General features: G+C 45.3%; 1 protein-coding gene across 1 annotated transcript in view; it reads left to right on the top strand.

The window, feature by feature from the left end:
* The window catches only part of UPP2 (uridine phosphorylase 2), a 36,178-nt gene extending 28,797 nt beyond the window's left edge, over nt 1-7,381 (top strand). Inside the window, exon 7 of the mRNA XM_075529136.1 lies at nt 7,200-7,381. Within this exon, the coding sequence (XP_075385251.1) occupies nt 7,200-7,381 (182 nt within the window). The remainder of the gene's footprint in view (nt 1-7,199) is intronic.
* Nucleotides 7,382-18,744: the final 11,363 nt, after the last annotated feature.

Here is an 18,744-nt window from a genome sequence, read left to right as displayed (position 1 = left end):
GGCTGTGACGCGGGGGTGGTTGAAGAATGTATGGGTGTGGCTGGACAATGTCCAGATGGGTAGGACAGAGAGAAAAGAAATAAAATAAAGAGAAAAACATGAAAATAGATGGCAGTAAATAAGGAAAAAACATTTAAGCACGCTGGGGAACAGAGGCAAACAATAGCAAGGGAAAGGACATTAATAATCCAAAAGAAAAAGAAGGGAAGAAAGTAAAACCAAAGACCGAGGAAAAGAAAAGAGGGGGAAAGAAAGAAAACATTCCAAATCAACAGGCTGGCAGGGAGTTTGCTTCTGCGTGTGTGCAGGGAGGGAAAGCAGGGAAAGAGATGAGGGAAGTATACAACTGAAAGAAGAGACAAGGACAGGAGGACAGGGAAGGGAAATGGAGAAAAGAAGAAAGAAAACATTTAAAAATAGGGAAGGAAAAGGAAGCTGGGGCACGGGCTGGGCCTCCCAGGGTGGGGCAGCGCCGTCTCCCGGTGAGGAGTACACATGGCAGTGGAGACGGGCACATGGATTCTAGTACTGCTACTCTAGGAGACAGCTGCTCGCCTTTCTTTTCTCCTATAGACACGTGATTGCTTGAACAGAGAAACCACTTAGTTAAACATAGAGTCCAGGGACAGGTTACTTAACAAATAAGGTAAGCAGATGCTTAGTGAAACCTCTCAATAAAGATTAGCAAGTAAGCACAAGTATGTCTGTGCTTACCTCGCTTACTGGGTACTCCATCTCTGCTCCAGAACAAAAACCAAACTCAATGCCACTGAAATCAGCACAACTCATAGCATCCATAGATGACAGGGTAGAACTGCTCCCGTGAGTTTCCCAGAGTGTCACTCTTCACAGGTCTAGAAAGCCCCAGCTTTCTCCCTTTAAAAAGAGGCTTTGATTCTGTGGGAAGGTGCTGTTGGATAGGGCGAGACACAGATGCTGACCATATCTGGAAGCAGAATCTTTGATGTGGTGAAAAAAATGTGAACTTGTTCACTACAGAATAGTAACTAAGCACACGTCAGCCCGTGCTTACTTTGACTGTTGGGTAATTTAATACTGATTGTGTCTCTTTGTGATGCAATGAGTGAATATACCACACTGGTAACTCAAATGATGGAGGTTCAAGACCACCCGGAGGCCCTGGCCATTTAGTTCTGAGCAGCCAGCCATCGGAAAGTATGTGCACCACAGTTCTATTCTGACCCACAGGGGGTTGCCAAGAGTTGGGATTGACGGATGACAACTGGGCTGGCTTAGTTAAACATAACATTCCTGCTCATGGTTGTACTGCTCTGATGGTAGGTTTATGATAATCACCAAATGCTTACTTAAAAGGCACTAGTTGCCAGCCAGGGAGAGCTCTGTGTTTGTGAGCCCTGGACCCAAATCTGCCTCTCTCTAAGCACACTGATTCCTTTTAGAGGGTGTTGCTCTGCCTGCTGCTCGGGTGTGTGATCTTGCTCTGTTTTCCCTTGCATGTGTCTCTCCTGGACCCTCCCTCGCCTGCCTCTCGGTGACTCCTATCACCTGCTGTGCATCCTGTGCTACTTCTGCTGCAGTTGCAGCTGCTGGTAACTGTGTTCCGCCTGCCAAGAGCCCTCTTCCAGGCTGCTGCAGCAGCGTTTTCCTTGAGCTGGCCCCTCTGGGCTGCCAACTTCCTACAGTGGCTCCTGTAACTGTCATTCTGTTGTTCGGGGCAGTAGGTCTCTCTGATTTCTGTCATAGTGACAGGGCCTCTTTATTTCTCTCAGGAATAACAGTTTTAAATGGTGGATTCCTGATACAGTGTCTGATGGAGGATCAGTATCGGGTGACAGTAAAAATCCCATGTATACGAGGTTAGAGGGCACCCAACCTGAGCGCCATTTCACTGCATTTCCCCGCACGGTGGGGAAGCTTGGAAACTGGTTCCAATCCACATTTAGCCCTCTCTGTATGTTAGCAATGCTTGCTTTGGGCAGGGGCAGAAAGTGCACTCACAAGCAGCTACTGAAATACAGAGAAGTTTAGGGAGAATAAACCAATGGTAAGTGACACTGGAAGACAGGTTTCACCTGGCACCTGGAGTGCAGGACTCATAGGCAGCCGTTGGCCTCCCAAGGTGAGAATCCACCTCACGCCTTTCTCTAGCAGCTTTTCCTAGTGGCTTTTATCGTCCTTTTAATAATACCAGATGACTGGATAATAAAGGTGAATTCATACTACAGTGATGGTGGCTCCTGGCTTTGGCTTAGAAATAACCACCTTTTATTTAAGCAAGGGTAATCTAGAGCAGTAGCATCCCTGCAGGGTGTGGAGTGTGCATACTGCAATCCCAGACAATGCCAGAGGGGTGATGCCCGTGACCCGAGGTGGGCAACGGTACATGGGCCATTGCCACAAGGAGAGGGGCCACCAAAGTGTCATTTGGGTTGAACACTTGTCTCAGTGGTGATCATTTGCCACCCCTCCCTTCCTTCCTCCCGTCATCCTCTCCCACTCCAGCCTCAAACCTGTTTCATGGGGCCCTAAGTTCCACGTGGAAGGTTCTCCCTTATCTACAGCCACCCTGAGCCCCTTGAGCCCTGTGGGTATTTCCCAGAGGGCAAACTCCCTGCTAGGAGACCACCAGCACCCATTAGTGCCTGTTGCTATCCTGAGCTCCTTAACTAAGGAACATTTTTAAAGGAGCTGGAATCCAGTGTTGCTTCACCAAATCCTTCTACATCTACAGACTGAGCCTTCAGAATAATGCACTCCCACGCATAGTGCTGAGTACATGCATTCATCTCTCAGTTTACCTTATGCGTATACCTGTCTGTCTCTTGGAGCAAAATCTTCTTAAGCTAACACCCTAACATTCTGATTATAGATGGTAATCCTTTACACCATGAACTTGTGAGATGCATGCCCGATTTGTAGCTAATTTTCAAAGACAATGCTGGTTTTGACATGCACTTGCTCACATGACAAGACACAAACCTAATATTTATCCGAGATCAGGCTCTGTGAAATCCTAATCAGTGTTTCTTCATTGTCTGTAGCCCTCGCAGTGCCTTTTCTCGTAAACCACAGGAAGAATTCAGTGTTACTTCTCTGGACAGACCATGCAAGCTTTGAGGATTTCCTCAGTCTTCTGAACCTCATCACTTAATCCAGTTCCGTGACAGGGGGCAGAGGCTGACATTAACGTCATTGTTCCATTCTTCTGCTCACAGCAACAAGGAAGGATACTGGGTTCTGGGACGTGCACCCTGATCATGGATAAGGTCAAAAGGATAGGACAGCATGATTAAAGAGTCTGTTTAGTCCACATGTAAGGCTTTCTTGAACTTACAATGGAAAGACCAATCAGCAGTTCGACAAATCATGACATGAAAGTGTGAAGCAACCCGTTGCCTCTCTCCGGAGCTTCACAAGAGAAAAAGAAATGGGCTCAGAGAGAATTCTGACGCCAAATCCCTTTATAATGGGCTACTTCATGCTAGCAGCCTCATCCTGGTCGAAACGAACCAGATGGTTGTACTATTGGGAAGTCAATGCAGACTTTTCTACTTGAAGAGTTATAAGCAAGCACACACCTCCCTGCCATCGAGTTGATGCCCACACGCAGTGGCCCTGTCAGGCAGGATGGAGTGGCCCCTGGGATCTCTGAGGCTGTAACTCTTTACAACTCCTGCTGATACAAGTCTCGTGTTCTAAGCAAGACCTTTGGTTATTATTATTGGCTATTGTTGTTGTTCCTATATAAATTCAGTGTTTGGATAGAATGTAACATTTACGGATATGCTGTAATTTGTTTTGCATAGTATAAAAATGAATCGTTGGAGACCAGATAGTTAATTCTATTACTTTAGCAAGCACAGTTGAAGAACTGAAGACATGGCAGAAACTGGTGTTGGGACCAAATAAACCTCTGAGTTGATACTTGGCCACAGAGTGAGAGGAGATCTGGAGAGACCTGCTCTAGAGAGCTCCGATCCCCTCTTCATCAGATTCTCAAAGACAACACGAATCTTACTGCCATCCAGTTCACACCGTCTCCTAGCAACCCTACATAGGGTGTCCGAGACTGAAAACCTTCCAGACAGTATCCTCTTTCTCCCTTGGAGTAGCTGGTGTATGTGAACTGTGCTTACCCAACAAGGGGTCCTGTTGGCACAGCGGTTATGTACACATTGGGCTGCGATGCACAAGGTTAGCAGTTTGAAACCACCAGGCTCTCGGTGAGAGAAGGACAGGGCTTTCTACTCCAGTACACGGTTCCACTCTTGGAAACCCACAGCAGTTCTACCCCATCCTATAGGGTCACTGTGAGTTGGCATTGACTCGAAGGCAGCGAGTGTTTTGAGCTTACCCAACAGCGCCAGCAGGGCGCCTTGCAGACTTCAAGGGGTCCGCACTTGGCTTGGGCTCCAGATGCAACTCAGGGGGCATACCTAGAGTTTGGTGTTCAGGTTGCTGTGAGCCCCTCCTACCCCGGCCTGAGGCAGTCAGCTGCAAGCCTGCTTGGTGACAGGTAGGGCGCTCAGCGTCCTTCCACAGGAGCCACCGCCCTGTTAACGCTGAGGGTGATGGTAGCAAAGCTGTCAGGCTTAATTTCAACAAATTGTTTGGGGTAATTAGTCGCTTTTAATTGCTGGTGGAAATAGTGATTTTAGGTGACAAGATTATTATATGCGGCTTGTGAAGGGGTTCTCTAGGGTCAAGAGAACACCACCGAGATTTCTCAGACCTGCTCTTTCCATCTTTGGCGTCATCCTTGAAATCGCCAGCAATGACACTGAAGAAAGCCGGCCCCCTGCTGAGAAAGAGGACCCGTGTGAGGGGCTTCTCCTTCCCCTGCAACTGCCAGCCCCTGGCAGCCTCAGGGACTGTGCTGATCATTAACTTGAAAAGTGGCAAGGGAGTGGGGGCAGTTTCTAGTTCTCCCATTTGCTTGTTCATCTGGCCGGCCAAGCTGCTTTACCATCAAGTGGATTTTGAATAAATAGGGTCCTAGGGGGTTAAATATTTGACCAGTTCCTGCTGAAGATGTTTGTTGCTTTTCATTCCACTGAGCCAAAGGGGCAGTGTGACCTAATGGCTCACCAGGTGCTGACTCAGGGGCAGGAGGGGCTGGAAGCAAAGGACTGACCTCAGCAGTTGGTGAAGCTGGGGGCAGTGGGCTGTTTTCTGGCTGTGCCACATTGCACTGCTGGCTGGACCACTCTGAGCTTCTAGGGGATGAAAGCAATGTCTAGCTGATGCCCTCCTTAAGTGATCCAAAGGCACAGCATGTAGGGGAATCTCAGTCAATCCCCCAAAGAGAGCATCTAGGTACTTATGGGACACCTCCTCCCCAGACCCGAGTCTTCGAAAGAAGCCTAAAGTAGTGTGGCTGTTGTGGTTAAGCACTGTCAAGTCTGCCCTGATGCACAGCAGCCCTGAGGACAACAGAAAGAAACACTGCCTGGCCGGCAGCATCCTGAGATTCCTCATGCTGCAGCCTGCTGGTGCCGTCACTCTGCCAATCCATCTCCTTGCCGGTCTTTCTCTTTGCCCCCGACCTTCTACTTTGCTAAGCATGATGTCCTTTTCCAGGGACTGATGTCTAAAGTATGAGAGGCAGTCTTGCCATCCTTGCTTCTAAAGAGCATTCTGGTTGTACTGCTTCCAAGACAGATTCGGTGGTTCTTTCAATATTCGCTGCCAACACCTCAATTCAAGAACATTAATTCTCCTTTGGTTTTACTTATTCAGTGCCCAACTTCCACATGAACATGAGGCAGTGCAGTTGAAAATACCATGGTCAAGTATACCTTAGACTTCAGTGTGATGGCCTTGATCTTCAACACTTTATCAGTCAGAATCCCTAGAGGGCAGAGAGTTTGTTTTATAATTTTTCTAAAGTAGTAGAGAGGTTAAAAAAACAATACAAAACCCCAAATACACTCAGCCAATTCTATCTTCATGTCCTCAAAGTTTGTTAATCTAAATACATGTAATCCCACATTACTGAACGATCTTTGTAAGTAGGAGGATAGAGATTCTTACACGACCACCGATCGTGGTTGATTTTGATTTCAATGTGTGCAGCCATTGATGCGAAATGGACAATCTGGCTCTTCCTGAGGGAACAAATTCAAAGACCTTCCTTAGCCTAATGGTGACTTCACAAAAACATGAGTTTCAATGCTCTTAAAAATATGTATTTTTTGTTTCTTTTAAAACAAACAGTTCTTATCTGTAATAAAATTTCATTCCCACCATTTTGTTTAGAAAGTAACTGCTAAAAAGCTTGCTCGTTCACGGGCTGACTGATGTGTTTAAGCACTTCATTTCATCTTCTTCTACTGGCGTTTCTTTAGGGTCAGTAATCACCTGGGTTGGTATTTCCTGGACGTGGCATGTCATATCTTTTTCATGTCTACTTTAGTCTTCAGACATGAAGGTTCGCTGCTAGCCTGTAGCAGGCCACTTCAAAGGTAGCGCTAAGGACTAAAAACATCACCAGGAATATTGGCACGATATCCGGTTCTATCGTCAATAAGAAGGTCCTTCTGGAAAGACTGGAAATGTGATAGACACCAGGGCTTTGTGTGTCTAGGCTGGCAAAGATTTATCTTCGTTCTTATCTAGACAGGTTGTTTTCCCGAGACTTAGTTGAATCGATTGTCAGGAGGGGAGAAAGGGAGAGTGTGGTCAGCGTCCCCCACCCATCTGTCAGTCTGTCATCCTGTGGAGGATTGCCTGTTGCTCTGATACTGAAATCTATGCTGCTGGTACTTCAAACATTAGAAGGGCCACCCGGGCGGACAGCTTTCCGTGGCTCTTTCAGACCAGGAAAAAGGCTCAGCAAGCTGCTTCCAAATACCCAGTGCAGGGAGATGAGGCCTCTATGTTGCAAGAAAACAATGGACTCCAACATGCCAACCATCATGGAAACGGCGCAGGACCAGCCAACATGTCGTGGTGTTCACTGCGAGTCAACGCTGATTCCACAGCAACTAACAATAATCATGACAGTGAACTCTAACCAGGTGGAACATTTTGGTGAACTTCTATAGAACTATGAATTCTATAGAAAATACAGAGTTCAGCAGCGGCATTTGTGTTACAAGGGGAGGGATGGGAAGACACCAAAGTGCATGACAGATGCTGAGGATAAACGTGCGTTTGGCTCGTGGTTCTAAAGAGAGGATAAACCCATTCATTTGTTGTGTGATTTGCTGTTCCAGCTGGTGTGGTCTGCGTGACGCTTCTCAACAGGCTGGAAGGGGACCAGATCACCACGCCTCATGACGTGCTGGTTGACTACCAGCAACGGCCTCAGCTGCTGATCGCCACCTTCATCAAGCAACGGCTCGGCCTCTGTAGGACGCCCCCGCCCGTCCCTGCGAGTCCGGAGCGCAAGTTGTAGTGTTGAAGTCCTCGATTCTGGGCGGCATTTTTGCATTGTTCTTAGCACATTCTGAAATGATAATGGGGTGATTTAACGAAATCCTTTTCCCTGGAAAAGATGGATTCTTTCTAAAGGGTTTCAAATACACAGGAAATTCTGATTTCGTTTGTGAATGGCTCCATCCGCTTAATGATTGCATGTTTTAAAGTTCTGGAGGATGGCAGTTGGTTCCACAGGCAGCCTTCAGCTCGCTTCAAAACCCTCTGCTCTCCCAGTCACTCCATTTCTGAAACCAATCCAGACATTCATGTTAGAACGTTGTCAGGCACTTCTAGGTGTTGGACAAGTGACAGAAATGGATCGTCCACATTCAAAATGCTTACAGAAAAAGTATCGCTCACTGCAAATCTCTACAGAAATATCTCCCGGGAGAAATGTATGTGATCCGACTTCTTTTCCTGCTCCATTACAGGGCACGTCGGAACAGATTAGAGGCTGCGTACTTGCCTATGGTTGGAATCTGATCCCACAGAATAGACTGCCACCAGCTCCCGCATTTATTTTCAAATAAACACCATCAGCCATCCAAAGAACAATCCGAATGCATCTTCCGAAATCACAGGGGACTAAACACTGCTTTCCAGTGATTCCCTTATCTCTGTTCTGAAAATGTGGCTGGGCTGAGGCTGCGTTTTCTGTTTCATTCCATTTGTAATTGAACTGAGCCTCGAGTTCAAGTTGTGTCAGTAGTCCTTTTGTGGGACTTTGTGGCAGGTCCCTGCCCAGGCCCTGCCTGTACCTCTACCCAGTTAGATGACCTAGGAGACATGGAGTCACTGACAGCAACAAGTTCTCCATGAATCAGTCATGCTTGGAGCTTCTTCGAAAGCTGACATACTCAGGAGTTTGGAAGCCTGGCTGGCGGAAGGATGGCTTGCAAACGTGTGTAGTGTGTTATGTTTTGTACATATATTTATATGGTTGTGGCTCAAATAAATTTTAATTCCGATCGTGATGCAGATTATTTGGATCCTGGGCCCTTTCCCCAGCATGGACACACCTCCCTACCAGTGCTCAGCAGAGGTCTGAGCCAAGACGAGTTTAAAATGGCTTCCTCCGGTCCTGGGAGGGTTTCTCCATTTAATCTGAAACAATAAACAACCCCCCCCCCCCGCCGAGAGCTGCATCAGCCTGGGAACTTTGGGGAGCAGTAGAGCTGCTTAGAGTTCAATTTTCAAGGTGCCCTGAAAATTGACCATCAAATACAAAGATCAGAGCTAAAAGGAAGGTGGAAAGCCTTCCAGTCATTTTCTGATGGAGTTTTCATTTTACTTGTTTGGGTTTTTTGAGTTTTTTGTTTTGTTTTTTGGGAGGGGGTACCATGTGGAAACCATTTCAGGGTACTCACTGTAAGCCTTTAGTTTGAGTTTTGACCTTGTTTGCTGCTGCAAAATATTCTTTGTTTTCCTTTGCTTGGGAAGAAGGGAATGCTCTGGGAGGGAAAAAAATAATGTACTTACATTTGACAATCCACCTTTCAACTCCTGCAATGAATATGTGCATGTGGGTGTGCGTGTGCGCACGCATTTGCATGCATGTAAGCATGCTTCCCACGAGTGTTTTCTGTCAGTGAATGGCACTAGCAACTAAACCAGGCATCTGGGAACCCTCATGGAGACTTGTTTTGCCTTCCTTCCCTTCGCCAATCACTCAAAACACCCAAACCAAACTCAATGTCAAGTAGCTTCCCACTCACCATGACTCTATAAGACAGAGTAAAACTGTCCCTGTGGGTTTCTGAGACTGTAACTCCTGTTGACAGGAGTAGAAAACCCGGTCTTTCTCTGGAGGAGCAGCTTCTGGTATCGAACTACTGACCTTGCAGATCAGATTGCAGCCCAAGTTGTACCCACCAGGCCACCAGAGCTCCCACTGGTCCATTAACAAGTCCTATATTTACTGATAGTCTTGTTTCTCAAAAGTTGCCCATTTCTTTCTACCTATTCCGTACACACCACTAACCAGAAGGTCCACAGTTCAAACCCACCATCTGCTCTGCAGGATAAAGATTAAGCTCTCTGCTTTTGTAAAGATTCAGGGTCTCAGAAAACCAAAGTCAGAATTAACTCAATGGCAATGAGTTATGTGGGCTTCCCCCACCTAGGCCACACCACCTTCATTTCTCTTCTAAATCACTGTAGCAGTTTCCTTTCCCATCTCTTTGCCTCCATTCTTAAAATGTAGTTGGGTTACTGCCATTCTTCCAGGACTCTAAATTAGTCTTACAATGAAGCCCAAGGTCCTTAGTACTGCACAGGGTCCCCTGGATTCACTATAGAGCTCGGTGTGGGGTGTCCAGCTCCTCTTGCTCCACATTCCCCATCGTGTGGCTGCCCAGCAGGCACAATGTCCTTGGGTTTCTAAGTTGTCCTCATGGTCACTGTCTGCAGAGGAGGGTCAAAGATGGGAGTGTTCAGACAACAGGGGAAATGGGCTGAATCCAGCCTGAACCCTATTCCCCTGGGGGTGCACTATGTCAGTCCGGGTAGACTAGAGAAACAAATTCTTGGACACTCATATTTGTCCAATAATCCATCCAATAATAAGAAAGAGCTTTCTATACAAGAGTAATTATACATTAAGAAAACATCCCAGCTGAGTCCAGGTCAAGTCCATAAATCTGATATTAGCCCATATATCCAATAACAATCTATAAATTCCTCTTTAGATTCATGCAACACATGCAATGACATTGAATGCAGGAAGATCACAGGCCAGTGGGTGGAAAATCTTGTGAATCCAGTATCCGGTGGTGGTGTGGGTCTCCACGTGGGTTATCCAGCTCCAGAGATCTAGCGTATCTCCAAGTGGCTTGTCAACAGGAATGTCTCCCAGTGTGTCCCACCTCCAGTGAGTTATTTATCTCCGTAGTGCCTCTAAATGAGGTAATCAAGCTGCAACTTGATTGACAGGCTAAACTCTACCCCTCCACTCTTAATAGACAAAAGGTGGCACCAGATTATATAACAACCACATGCTCCCCAGCTCCGGACCATAGCCACTCAGAGAGAGGCTTTCTCTAACCATGTCATGTCGTAGAGCTGAGTCCGGGCTCTTAGTGCTACCGTCTCTTCCCATGCTGGACCTTAAGAGGTCATCTGGTATATCTTTCTCACGGTTTAAATCTCAAGTTGAAGGTTCTCAAACAAGATTACTTCCAGCCTCCCACAGTTCCCTCTACTGTCTGCACATATCAGGGACAAATGTCTGTAGCTATTGAGTCGACTCTCATATGTGCCTAAACTGTCTCTATGGGCAGAGGCAGTACCTGTTTATTTCCTCCTATACCCCCAAGAACTTAGAATGGCACGGGGCACCTACACTCACTGCCATCGATTCGATACTGATGCTGACTCTTCGTGAGCCCACAGGACAGGGTAGAACTGCCCCTGTGAGTTTCCGAGACTGTAACTCTTTGCAGGAGGAGAAAGCCCCGCCTTTCTCCTTTGAAGTGAAGTGGTTTCAAACTGCTGACCTTGAGCTTAGCAGCCCAACTCGTAACCATGCTGCCTCCAGGGCTCTTCTTCATGGCCCAGACAAGGGGCACAGTAAATAGTGGCCACATGAAGAACGAGTCCTCCTCATAGCTTGTCCCTTAGAAATTCTCAATAAAATATCTCTAGTCTTTGCAAATTGATTTTTCCCCTGACTCCGCCCCTCTCACCCCAGCTCTCCCAGGCTGTCTGTCCCTCCCACTCTATCTCCCTTTGTAGGAGGGAAGTTCTCAGTGGTCAGTGTGTAGTGTGGTGAAGCCTGGGAATTCTGGTTTGCACATTGTGTGTGTGTGTGTGTTCAAATATCTGTGGAAATTTTTCATTAACCTGTAATTTAGTTTTTCCACGCACTTTTTGAAGTCACCTCCTATTAAAAAATATCAAAACCAAATTCACATCACTTCTGACACATAGTGACTCTACAGGACAGCGTAGAACTGGCCCTGTGGGTTTCTGAGAATGTAAATATTTACAGGAATAGAAAGCCTCATCTTTGTCCCCAGAAGTGGATGATGACTTCAAACTGCTGATCTCACCATTAACAGCCCAACACGTAACTCACTTCTCCATGAGGGCTCCTCTCCCTGTGTGTGAGACAAAGAACATTCACACTATGCCTCCAAATGTTCATATCATGCCATGGGTTCCACATCTTCCGAAGTCTGGGTCAGAACCGGGTGCTGGTGTTTTGTAGCCCAAGCACAGGTCCTGTGAGTGGCCCTAGCCATGTAGCTCTCCACTCTGGGCTCTGGAAACTTCTCCCCTCCCAGCCGCAGCAGGCAGGGCTGGGAACAGCTGCTCCCAGCGGAACCATCTTTATTGCTTTCCCTTAATCCTGCCCACCCTCCGTGAACAGCCTCGTGAGTAAGTTCCCTCAGTCACCCAGTTCACTTGTGTCATCTGGTGCCTGCAGGGATCGAGTAGCACAGCCTCCGAAATACATCTGGGGACCCAAATCCATTTAGAAAAACAATGACTTAAGGAGCTAAAATCACTTTTCATGAAACGTAGTCATATTTTACTGAATAACAGAAGTTAGGTTGCGTGTGTGTGCTTCTTTTTAACTGGCAGGCTATTTGGTAAAAGATAAGCATCTATACAAGAGCACAATATGTATTTTTTTAATCTCATAGAACTGTTCAGGGCTTGCTGCTTGAGAGACGCAGAGCTAGGCTTCTTTCCCTAGCCAGCTGCTGGGCCGCACGTGCAAGATAGAATGGAAATCCTGGGAAAGACAGATAAATGGCCTCTATGGCTTGCCTTCAAGCTACGTGTCTCGTCATCCTGTCATGGGAGGAAATTAAAATTGTCTGACACGCATTGCGTTCCATCAAGCCACACCGTTCCTCTGCAGGGTCCTTGGTGCCTCTGGATGACTATACCGAAAGTAGATGCTTTTGAGGATTTGATCTACAATCTGCATCTCAGGATTTAAGAGCGAGGCAAACTAATCTCTAATTATTAGGCTGTCCCTTGTTCTCCTTTAGAAAATGAATATATAATTTTCCTTCCCCAATCCTCAAGGAATTCCTCTACTTTCTAGGAACCTGAAAATTATAGCCAAAGGCTTAGCAAGCTAATGTCTCTTAAGATGAATGACTTCAACTAACTTATAATTTTCCAACTGGCTTTATTATTCATTCCTCACTCATTTTTCCCATTTCTGATTGGCCTCTCTACTCCCTGCAAACAAGTGTCACTCAATCTAGAATCAATTTAACATTTAGTTTCCAAGGACTGAGCATAGCAATTTTCACTTGAGAACAGAAGCCCACTATTAAAATCACTTTTTCCTCATAAAGCCTTAGAAATGATTTAAAATATTATTTTCATAAGTGTACTTCATAAGTGTAAGGTAGTTTTAAAATTTACCAGGCAAACCACTCAAAAGCCAGTGTCACATAATTAAGAGAGGATTTCTCTCTAGATTTATCCCTTCAAAAGATAGCAATTTAGGGTGGCTTCCATTTTTTTTCTAAATATCTAAAATTTCTTGGAAGCATCTTAGTCTCTATGGCAGCTTACTCATCAACATCATGAAATGGTGAGGACATTCTGGTGTCACAGAAACTATCTGGATGATCATGTTTGGTCTCTCCTATGAAAAAAGAATAAAAGATTCTTTAAAATGTGGATTCTTCTTTTTATTTCCAGGGATTTTAGGTTTTGCATCCAAATTTAAGGTCCTTTGCAGGCACATTTCCCCCCATACCATTACAACCAGCAAAAGTCAATAATAAGGGAAGCCAAATGTCACCCGAATCTCACCTTATTATGGGAAAATGATGAACAGCCACTGCACACAGCTCTTTCTCTTGCACTTTGAGGTATTACCTGCAGTGCGATTTCCGTTACTCCCATGGGAACCGCAGAGGCCCCCCTCATCATGCAGCTGGTTCCACTATTGGTCTAAGGCTGCAATGGAATGGGCCTCCTTCAAAGAAGCAATCAAATGACAGAAAAAGGATGCTTAGCAGCCACCGGTTTTGTAGCAGCCACAGGTCTGGGTGTTGCTGCAGGCAGGTGTGGCGCATTCCTTTTCCCTAAGCAGTTGACAAAGGAGTAGGGTTGAAGCAGGACAACAAGTGAATGGATGACAAGAATTCAAAGGTGATTTCTTGGACTCCAAAAGAGAAGTAGAAATAGAAGTACTTTGAGGAGGGCTTGGGTGGAGAGCAGATGCTTTGAAAATGATTAGGGCAAAGAATGTACGGATGTGCTTTATACAATTGATGTATGTATATGTATGGATTGTGATAAGAGTTGTATGAGCCCGTAATAAAATGTAAAAAAAAAAAAAGAAGTACTTTGAGGAATCAACAAAAATTGTGGATTTTGAGCTGGCCTTTATGGAATATATTTTTAAAGATCTTTTTAAAAATCATTTTATTGGGGGCTCATACAACTCTTATCACAATCCATACATACATCAAACGTGTAAAGCACATTTGTACATTCGTTGCCATCATCATTCTCAAAACATTTGCTCTCCACTTAAGCCCCTGGCTCTTCATATTTTCCCATTCCCTCCCCACTTCCCCCTCCTTCATGAACCCTTGATAAGTTATAAATGATTATTTTTCATGTCTTACACTGTCTGATGTCTCCCTTCACCCACTTTTCCGTTGTCCATCCCCCAGGGAGGAAGTTATATGTAGATTTTTATAATCGGTCCCCCCTTTCCATCCCATCCTCCCTCTACCCTCCCGATATCACCACTCTCACCACTGGTCCTGAAGGATCATCTGTCCTGAATTCCCTGCGTTTCCAGTTCCTATCTGTACCAGTGTACATCCTCTCTGGTCTAGCCAGATTTGTAAGGTAGAATTGGGATCATGATAGTGGGGGGGGAGGGAGGGGAGGGAGAAAGCATTTAAGAACTAGAGGAAAGTTGTATGTTTTATCATTGCTACACTGCACCCTGACTGGCTCCTCTCCTCCCTGCGACCCTTCCGTAAGGGGATGTCCAATTGCATACAGATGGGCTTTGGGTCTCTACTCCACACTCTTCCTCATTGACAATGATATGATTTTTAAAGATCACTTTATTGGGGGCTCTTACAGCTCTTATCACAATCCATGCATACATCCATTGTGTCAAGCTTATTTGTACATACATTGCCAGCATCATTTTAAAAACATTTTCTTTCTACTTGAGCCCTTGGTATCAGCTCATTTTTCCCTCCCTCCCTTCCACACCCTCCGTCCCTCATGAACCCTTGATAAGTTATAAATTATTTTTTCATGTCTTACACACACCGATGTCTCCCTTCACACACTTTTCTGTTGTCAGTCCTCCTGGGAGGGGGTTATATGTAGATCATTGTAATGGATTCCCCTTCTCCCCTACTTCCATTTCCCCTTCCCCTCCTGGAATCGCTACTCTCATTATTGATCCCGAGGGGTTTATCTGTCCTGGGTTCCCTGTGTTGTGAGCTCTTACCTGTACCGGTGTACGTGCTCTGGTCTAGCCAGATTTGTAAGGTAGAATTGTGGTCATGATGGTAGGGTTGGGGATGGTTAGCTTTAAAGAACTAGAGGAGAGTTGTGTGTTCCACCAGTGCTACACTGCACCCTAAGTAGCTTGTCTCTTTTCCAGTATAATTTTTACCGAGATGCTGGGGAAGTGTTATCAGGAACAAGGGAGTATATGACATAAAGCAATGGTGGGGCATATAGGACAAATTGCTAGAATTGCAAATATAGCTTGCTTACATCTGGAAATGTATGTTGGGATTTTATTGTGTGGGATCTTAAAAGTCAGTTCAGGGATTTGGCTCGTATTGGCTGGGCTACAGAGGACACTGGTGGACCTTGTTGAGGAGGGTCAAGGTCAATTAGAAGTCTGCAGACAGGGCGGACCTTGTTGAGGAGGATCAAGGTCAATTAGAAGTCTGCGGACAGGGTTGTATTCATTTCCTAAAGCTGCTATGACCAAACACCTCAAGGTTGTGTCTTAAAAATGGCAGAAATGCCAAGTAGCCCAGCAGTTCCACTGCTAAGAATAGGCCCCATAGGCACTTGGATGCTGCAGCCTCAGGAGCAGCCTGATGTAACACCAATCGTCACTGTCACATCCTTCGCCATAGTCCAAAGGTGGAAATCACCAAAATGCCCATCAATGGAGGAGAGGACCAACAAAAATGCTTGCCTCCATAGAAAGAACTACTATTCTACCAGAAAGAGAACGTGGTCTCTATATATGCAGTTGCAGGGATGGAACGAGAAGGGGGAACTTATTCCCCAAAGGACAAAAAGTGTATGATTTTGTTTATGTAAAATAACAAGAGAAGGCAAAAGTGTAGAGAGCAAAGTTTACTAGTGCTTACCAGTGGTGATAGGTTGGGGCGGGGCTTCCTGCTTGTGGAACTTTAAAGTCTTTATTCACGGTGATCCCAAATTCCCATCGACTGAGGGTAAGAATTGCACAGCTAATTAATGTCACTGATATTGATAAGTTGTGCACATACAAAAACTTGATTTGGCAAATGTTATGTGACCCATGTATTTATAACAACAATAAAAAAAGTGGTTGTATCATCAAACAATCATAGGATTTAGTTTCTTGGTTTAGGGCCATGCTTTCATGAGATATTTGAATTCATTGGGTTAATACTAGTGTTTCTGTTCTCCAAGTTCATTGCCTAGGGTCTTAAGCATGTCAATGGCAATCCAAGGTACCATTGGTCTCTACTGGCCTACAGAAGCCAAGGAAGAAGCTGAGTCAGGGATAGGTGGAGACAAAGGAGTGCATGACGCCATGACTCACCCCCTTAGCCAGAGACTGGAAGGAATGAGTGTTGCCCGGCTACTTTGGCTAATGATTAGATCAAGGATTCTATAGAATAATCCAGATCAAAAAGGGGGAAAGATAGAGCAGATTTTCAAATCCAGACTTTCTGGACAATTGAAGCTAGATGAATCTCTGACACCAGTGCCTTGAGACCATCTTTAAACCTTAAAGCAAAAATATCCCCTTGAGTCTTCTTATAACCAAGCAATAGTTTAGATTAATTAGTAAAGAATGTCTGCTTTGAGCATTATGTTCTTTTAAGATCTATCTTAATGGGATCAAAGTGGTGATAGCAATTCAACTAGAAAGATTAGATCAGATCCTCAGGGGCAGTGAGTTTGTTAAAGAGGGAGGAATAATTTGTAAAATTAAGTGTGAAAATGGTTCTATAATGTAAAGAATGCAATCATTATGCCCGAGTTGTACATGCAGAACTTATTGAATTCGCATTCCGTTTGGCTGTATGTGCCTTTCAGCATATACAAGAATGCATTGTCTCACAGTTGTGGAGGCTGAATTTATAGCTACAGCAGGGCCACACTCTCCCAAGGCTGGAAAATGATGTCATGACTCTCCGCTCTGTTACTATATTATGGATTGCAACTGCGGCGTAACGCTGTCTCAGTCTTCAGAAGGCTGTCTGCTTTCTGTGTCTGCCTCTGTGTCACTCCTCTTCTTTATAACAGGACCACTCAGTTTGGATTAAAAAAAAAAAAACTCCAAAACAAAAATGCCCAAACCCACTGCACTGAGTTGATTCAGATTCATAGCAATCATTTATAGCTGTAAATCTTTAGGGGAACAGATACCTCATCTTTCCCCTGTGGAGCAGATGGTGGGTTTGAATCACCAACCTTGTGAGTAATAGTCCAGTGCTTACTCAACAGGGCCCTTCAGATTGGAGTGGGCCCCTCCCCCATACTCCAATAGAACATTACAGGTACCAGTGAGTTAGGATTTCAATTCACTCCATAGCCGGAGTCAGACAAGAAGCCTGTGTAGGTGTAGGTGATCAAGACTTGCTCAGCTATGTTTCTGTGTCCCCAGGGTGGGGGAGGAATCTCGCTGCCATTGAGTTGACTCTGACTTATGGGTAGAACTGCTCCTGTGGGTTTCCAAGAGGGTAACTGCTTATAGGAGTAGATGGCCTGGTCTTTCTCCTCTAGAGGTGCTGGTGATTTTGAACTGCTGATCTTGTGCTTGATAACTCAATGTGTAACCACTAGCTGTGGTCAAAGACATCACTTTTGTATTACACTAGTTTGCTTCCATACTTGTGAAGGTCACTGCCTTCAAAATTTCACCTAATAAGTTAAGCAGCTTATGTATTTCAGGATAAAAATATCCTGTTCTGGTGAAAATGATGTGTTTCCAAAGCCTGTCTTCTGTTAAGCGGCAAAGGAGAGGGCAAGCCAGACGGCCGCAGAAGGAGTTGCAAGAGAATGGCGTTGAAAAGGCTGATGAGTGGAGATGGCAGCGATGATGTCAGCGTGGACACAGATAAAACATTTTACAGCTTGCGAGTCATAAAAAATTAGCTTTCCCAGAAACCAGATAGGTATAAAATTCAATACCATAAAAAGTCAGCGTTGCCATTTTTATAAAACCAAATTATAATGTATTAATTTATAGAGAGACAGTTCACGCTACGTGACCTGATATACTTGGCTGGTTGACTCTGTGTAACAACCCCTCCCCACCCACACACACACCCCAGGCCTCTTTGTCCTTCGAGAGAAGGCAAATGGCTCTGATAAGACTGGTTGGTGAGAAAACAGAGGATGGCAAGGGATACCAGCGTGGTGTCTGTTTATCCTCATGTTTTCATCTCTGATACAGGAATGTATTTGTCAAGGAGACCTGAATCTTCGTGTCAGCCAGTCTAGGCATTCTCCCTCAAGAGAGTAGAGCAAGTCAAAGCTATATTTGCAAGGACAGTTCAATCAGAGTCAGGAGGGGAGTGAAACATTTTGACGGACACATCAATAGCCATCAAAAAGAATGATTAAACCGCACATAGTCACAAGGTGGAAGACGGAAGCGAAGAAGAGTGACACCAGGGAATATTCTCCAGGATCAAAGTGCTGCTTTAAAATGAAATGCTCCCCCCAAAAGAGAAAGAAATGTGTCTGCATTAACCCTTCATGCAAATGCTCTGGCGTCTCCATGATAACAGAAGATCAATGAAGACAGTGATTGATCTTTTCATGGTGTCGCAGAACAGACAGGACTCTGTGGGTCAAAAGATGGTACCTGAGGAGGAAAGAAAGGGGTATAATAAAGTGAAAGAAGATCATACGAACAAGGGAAGCAAAAGGAGGTCTGGCGAGGCAAGAAGGCAGTAGAGAAATAGGGCTAGGGGAACCAAGAAGTCTGCTGGGAGTTCTGTGAGATGCAGACTAGCCCCCACCGATGCACTACGAGGATCTGGAAATGCCACTTGCTATCGTTTTTGAAGAGAAACAAAACATTCTAGGAAAAAGGGGAGCAAAGGAAAGCCTGCATCGTGACCCACGCGGACACCAGATTATCTC

This window comes from Tenrec ecaudatus, chromosome 13 (genome assembly GCF_050624435.1).
Source record: "Tenrec ecaudatus isolate mTenEca1 chromosome 13, mTenEca1.hap1, whole genome shotgun sequence".
In the NCBI taxonomy this organism is placed as follows: Eukaryota; Metazoa; Chordata; class Mammalia; order Afrosoricida; family Tenrecidae; genus Tenrec; species Tenrec ecaudatus.
This window is presented reverse-complemented; position numbering and strand designations above follow the sequence as displayed.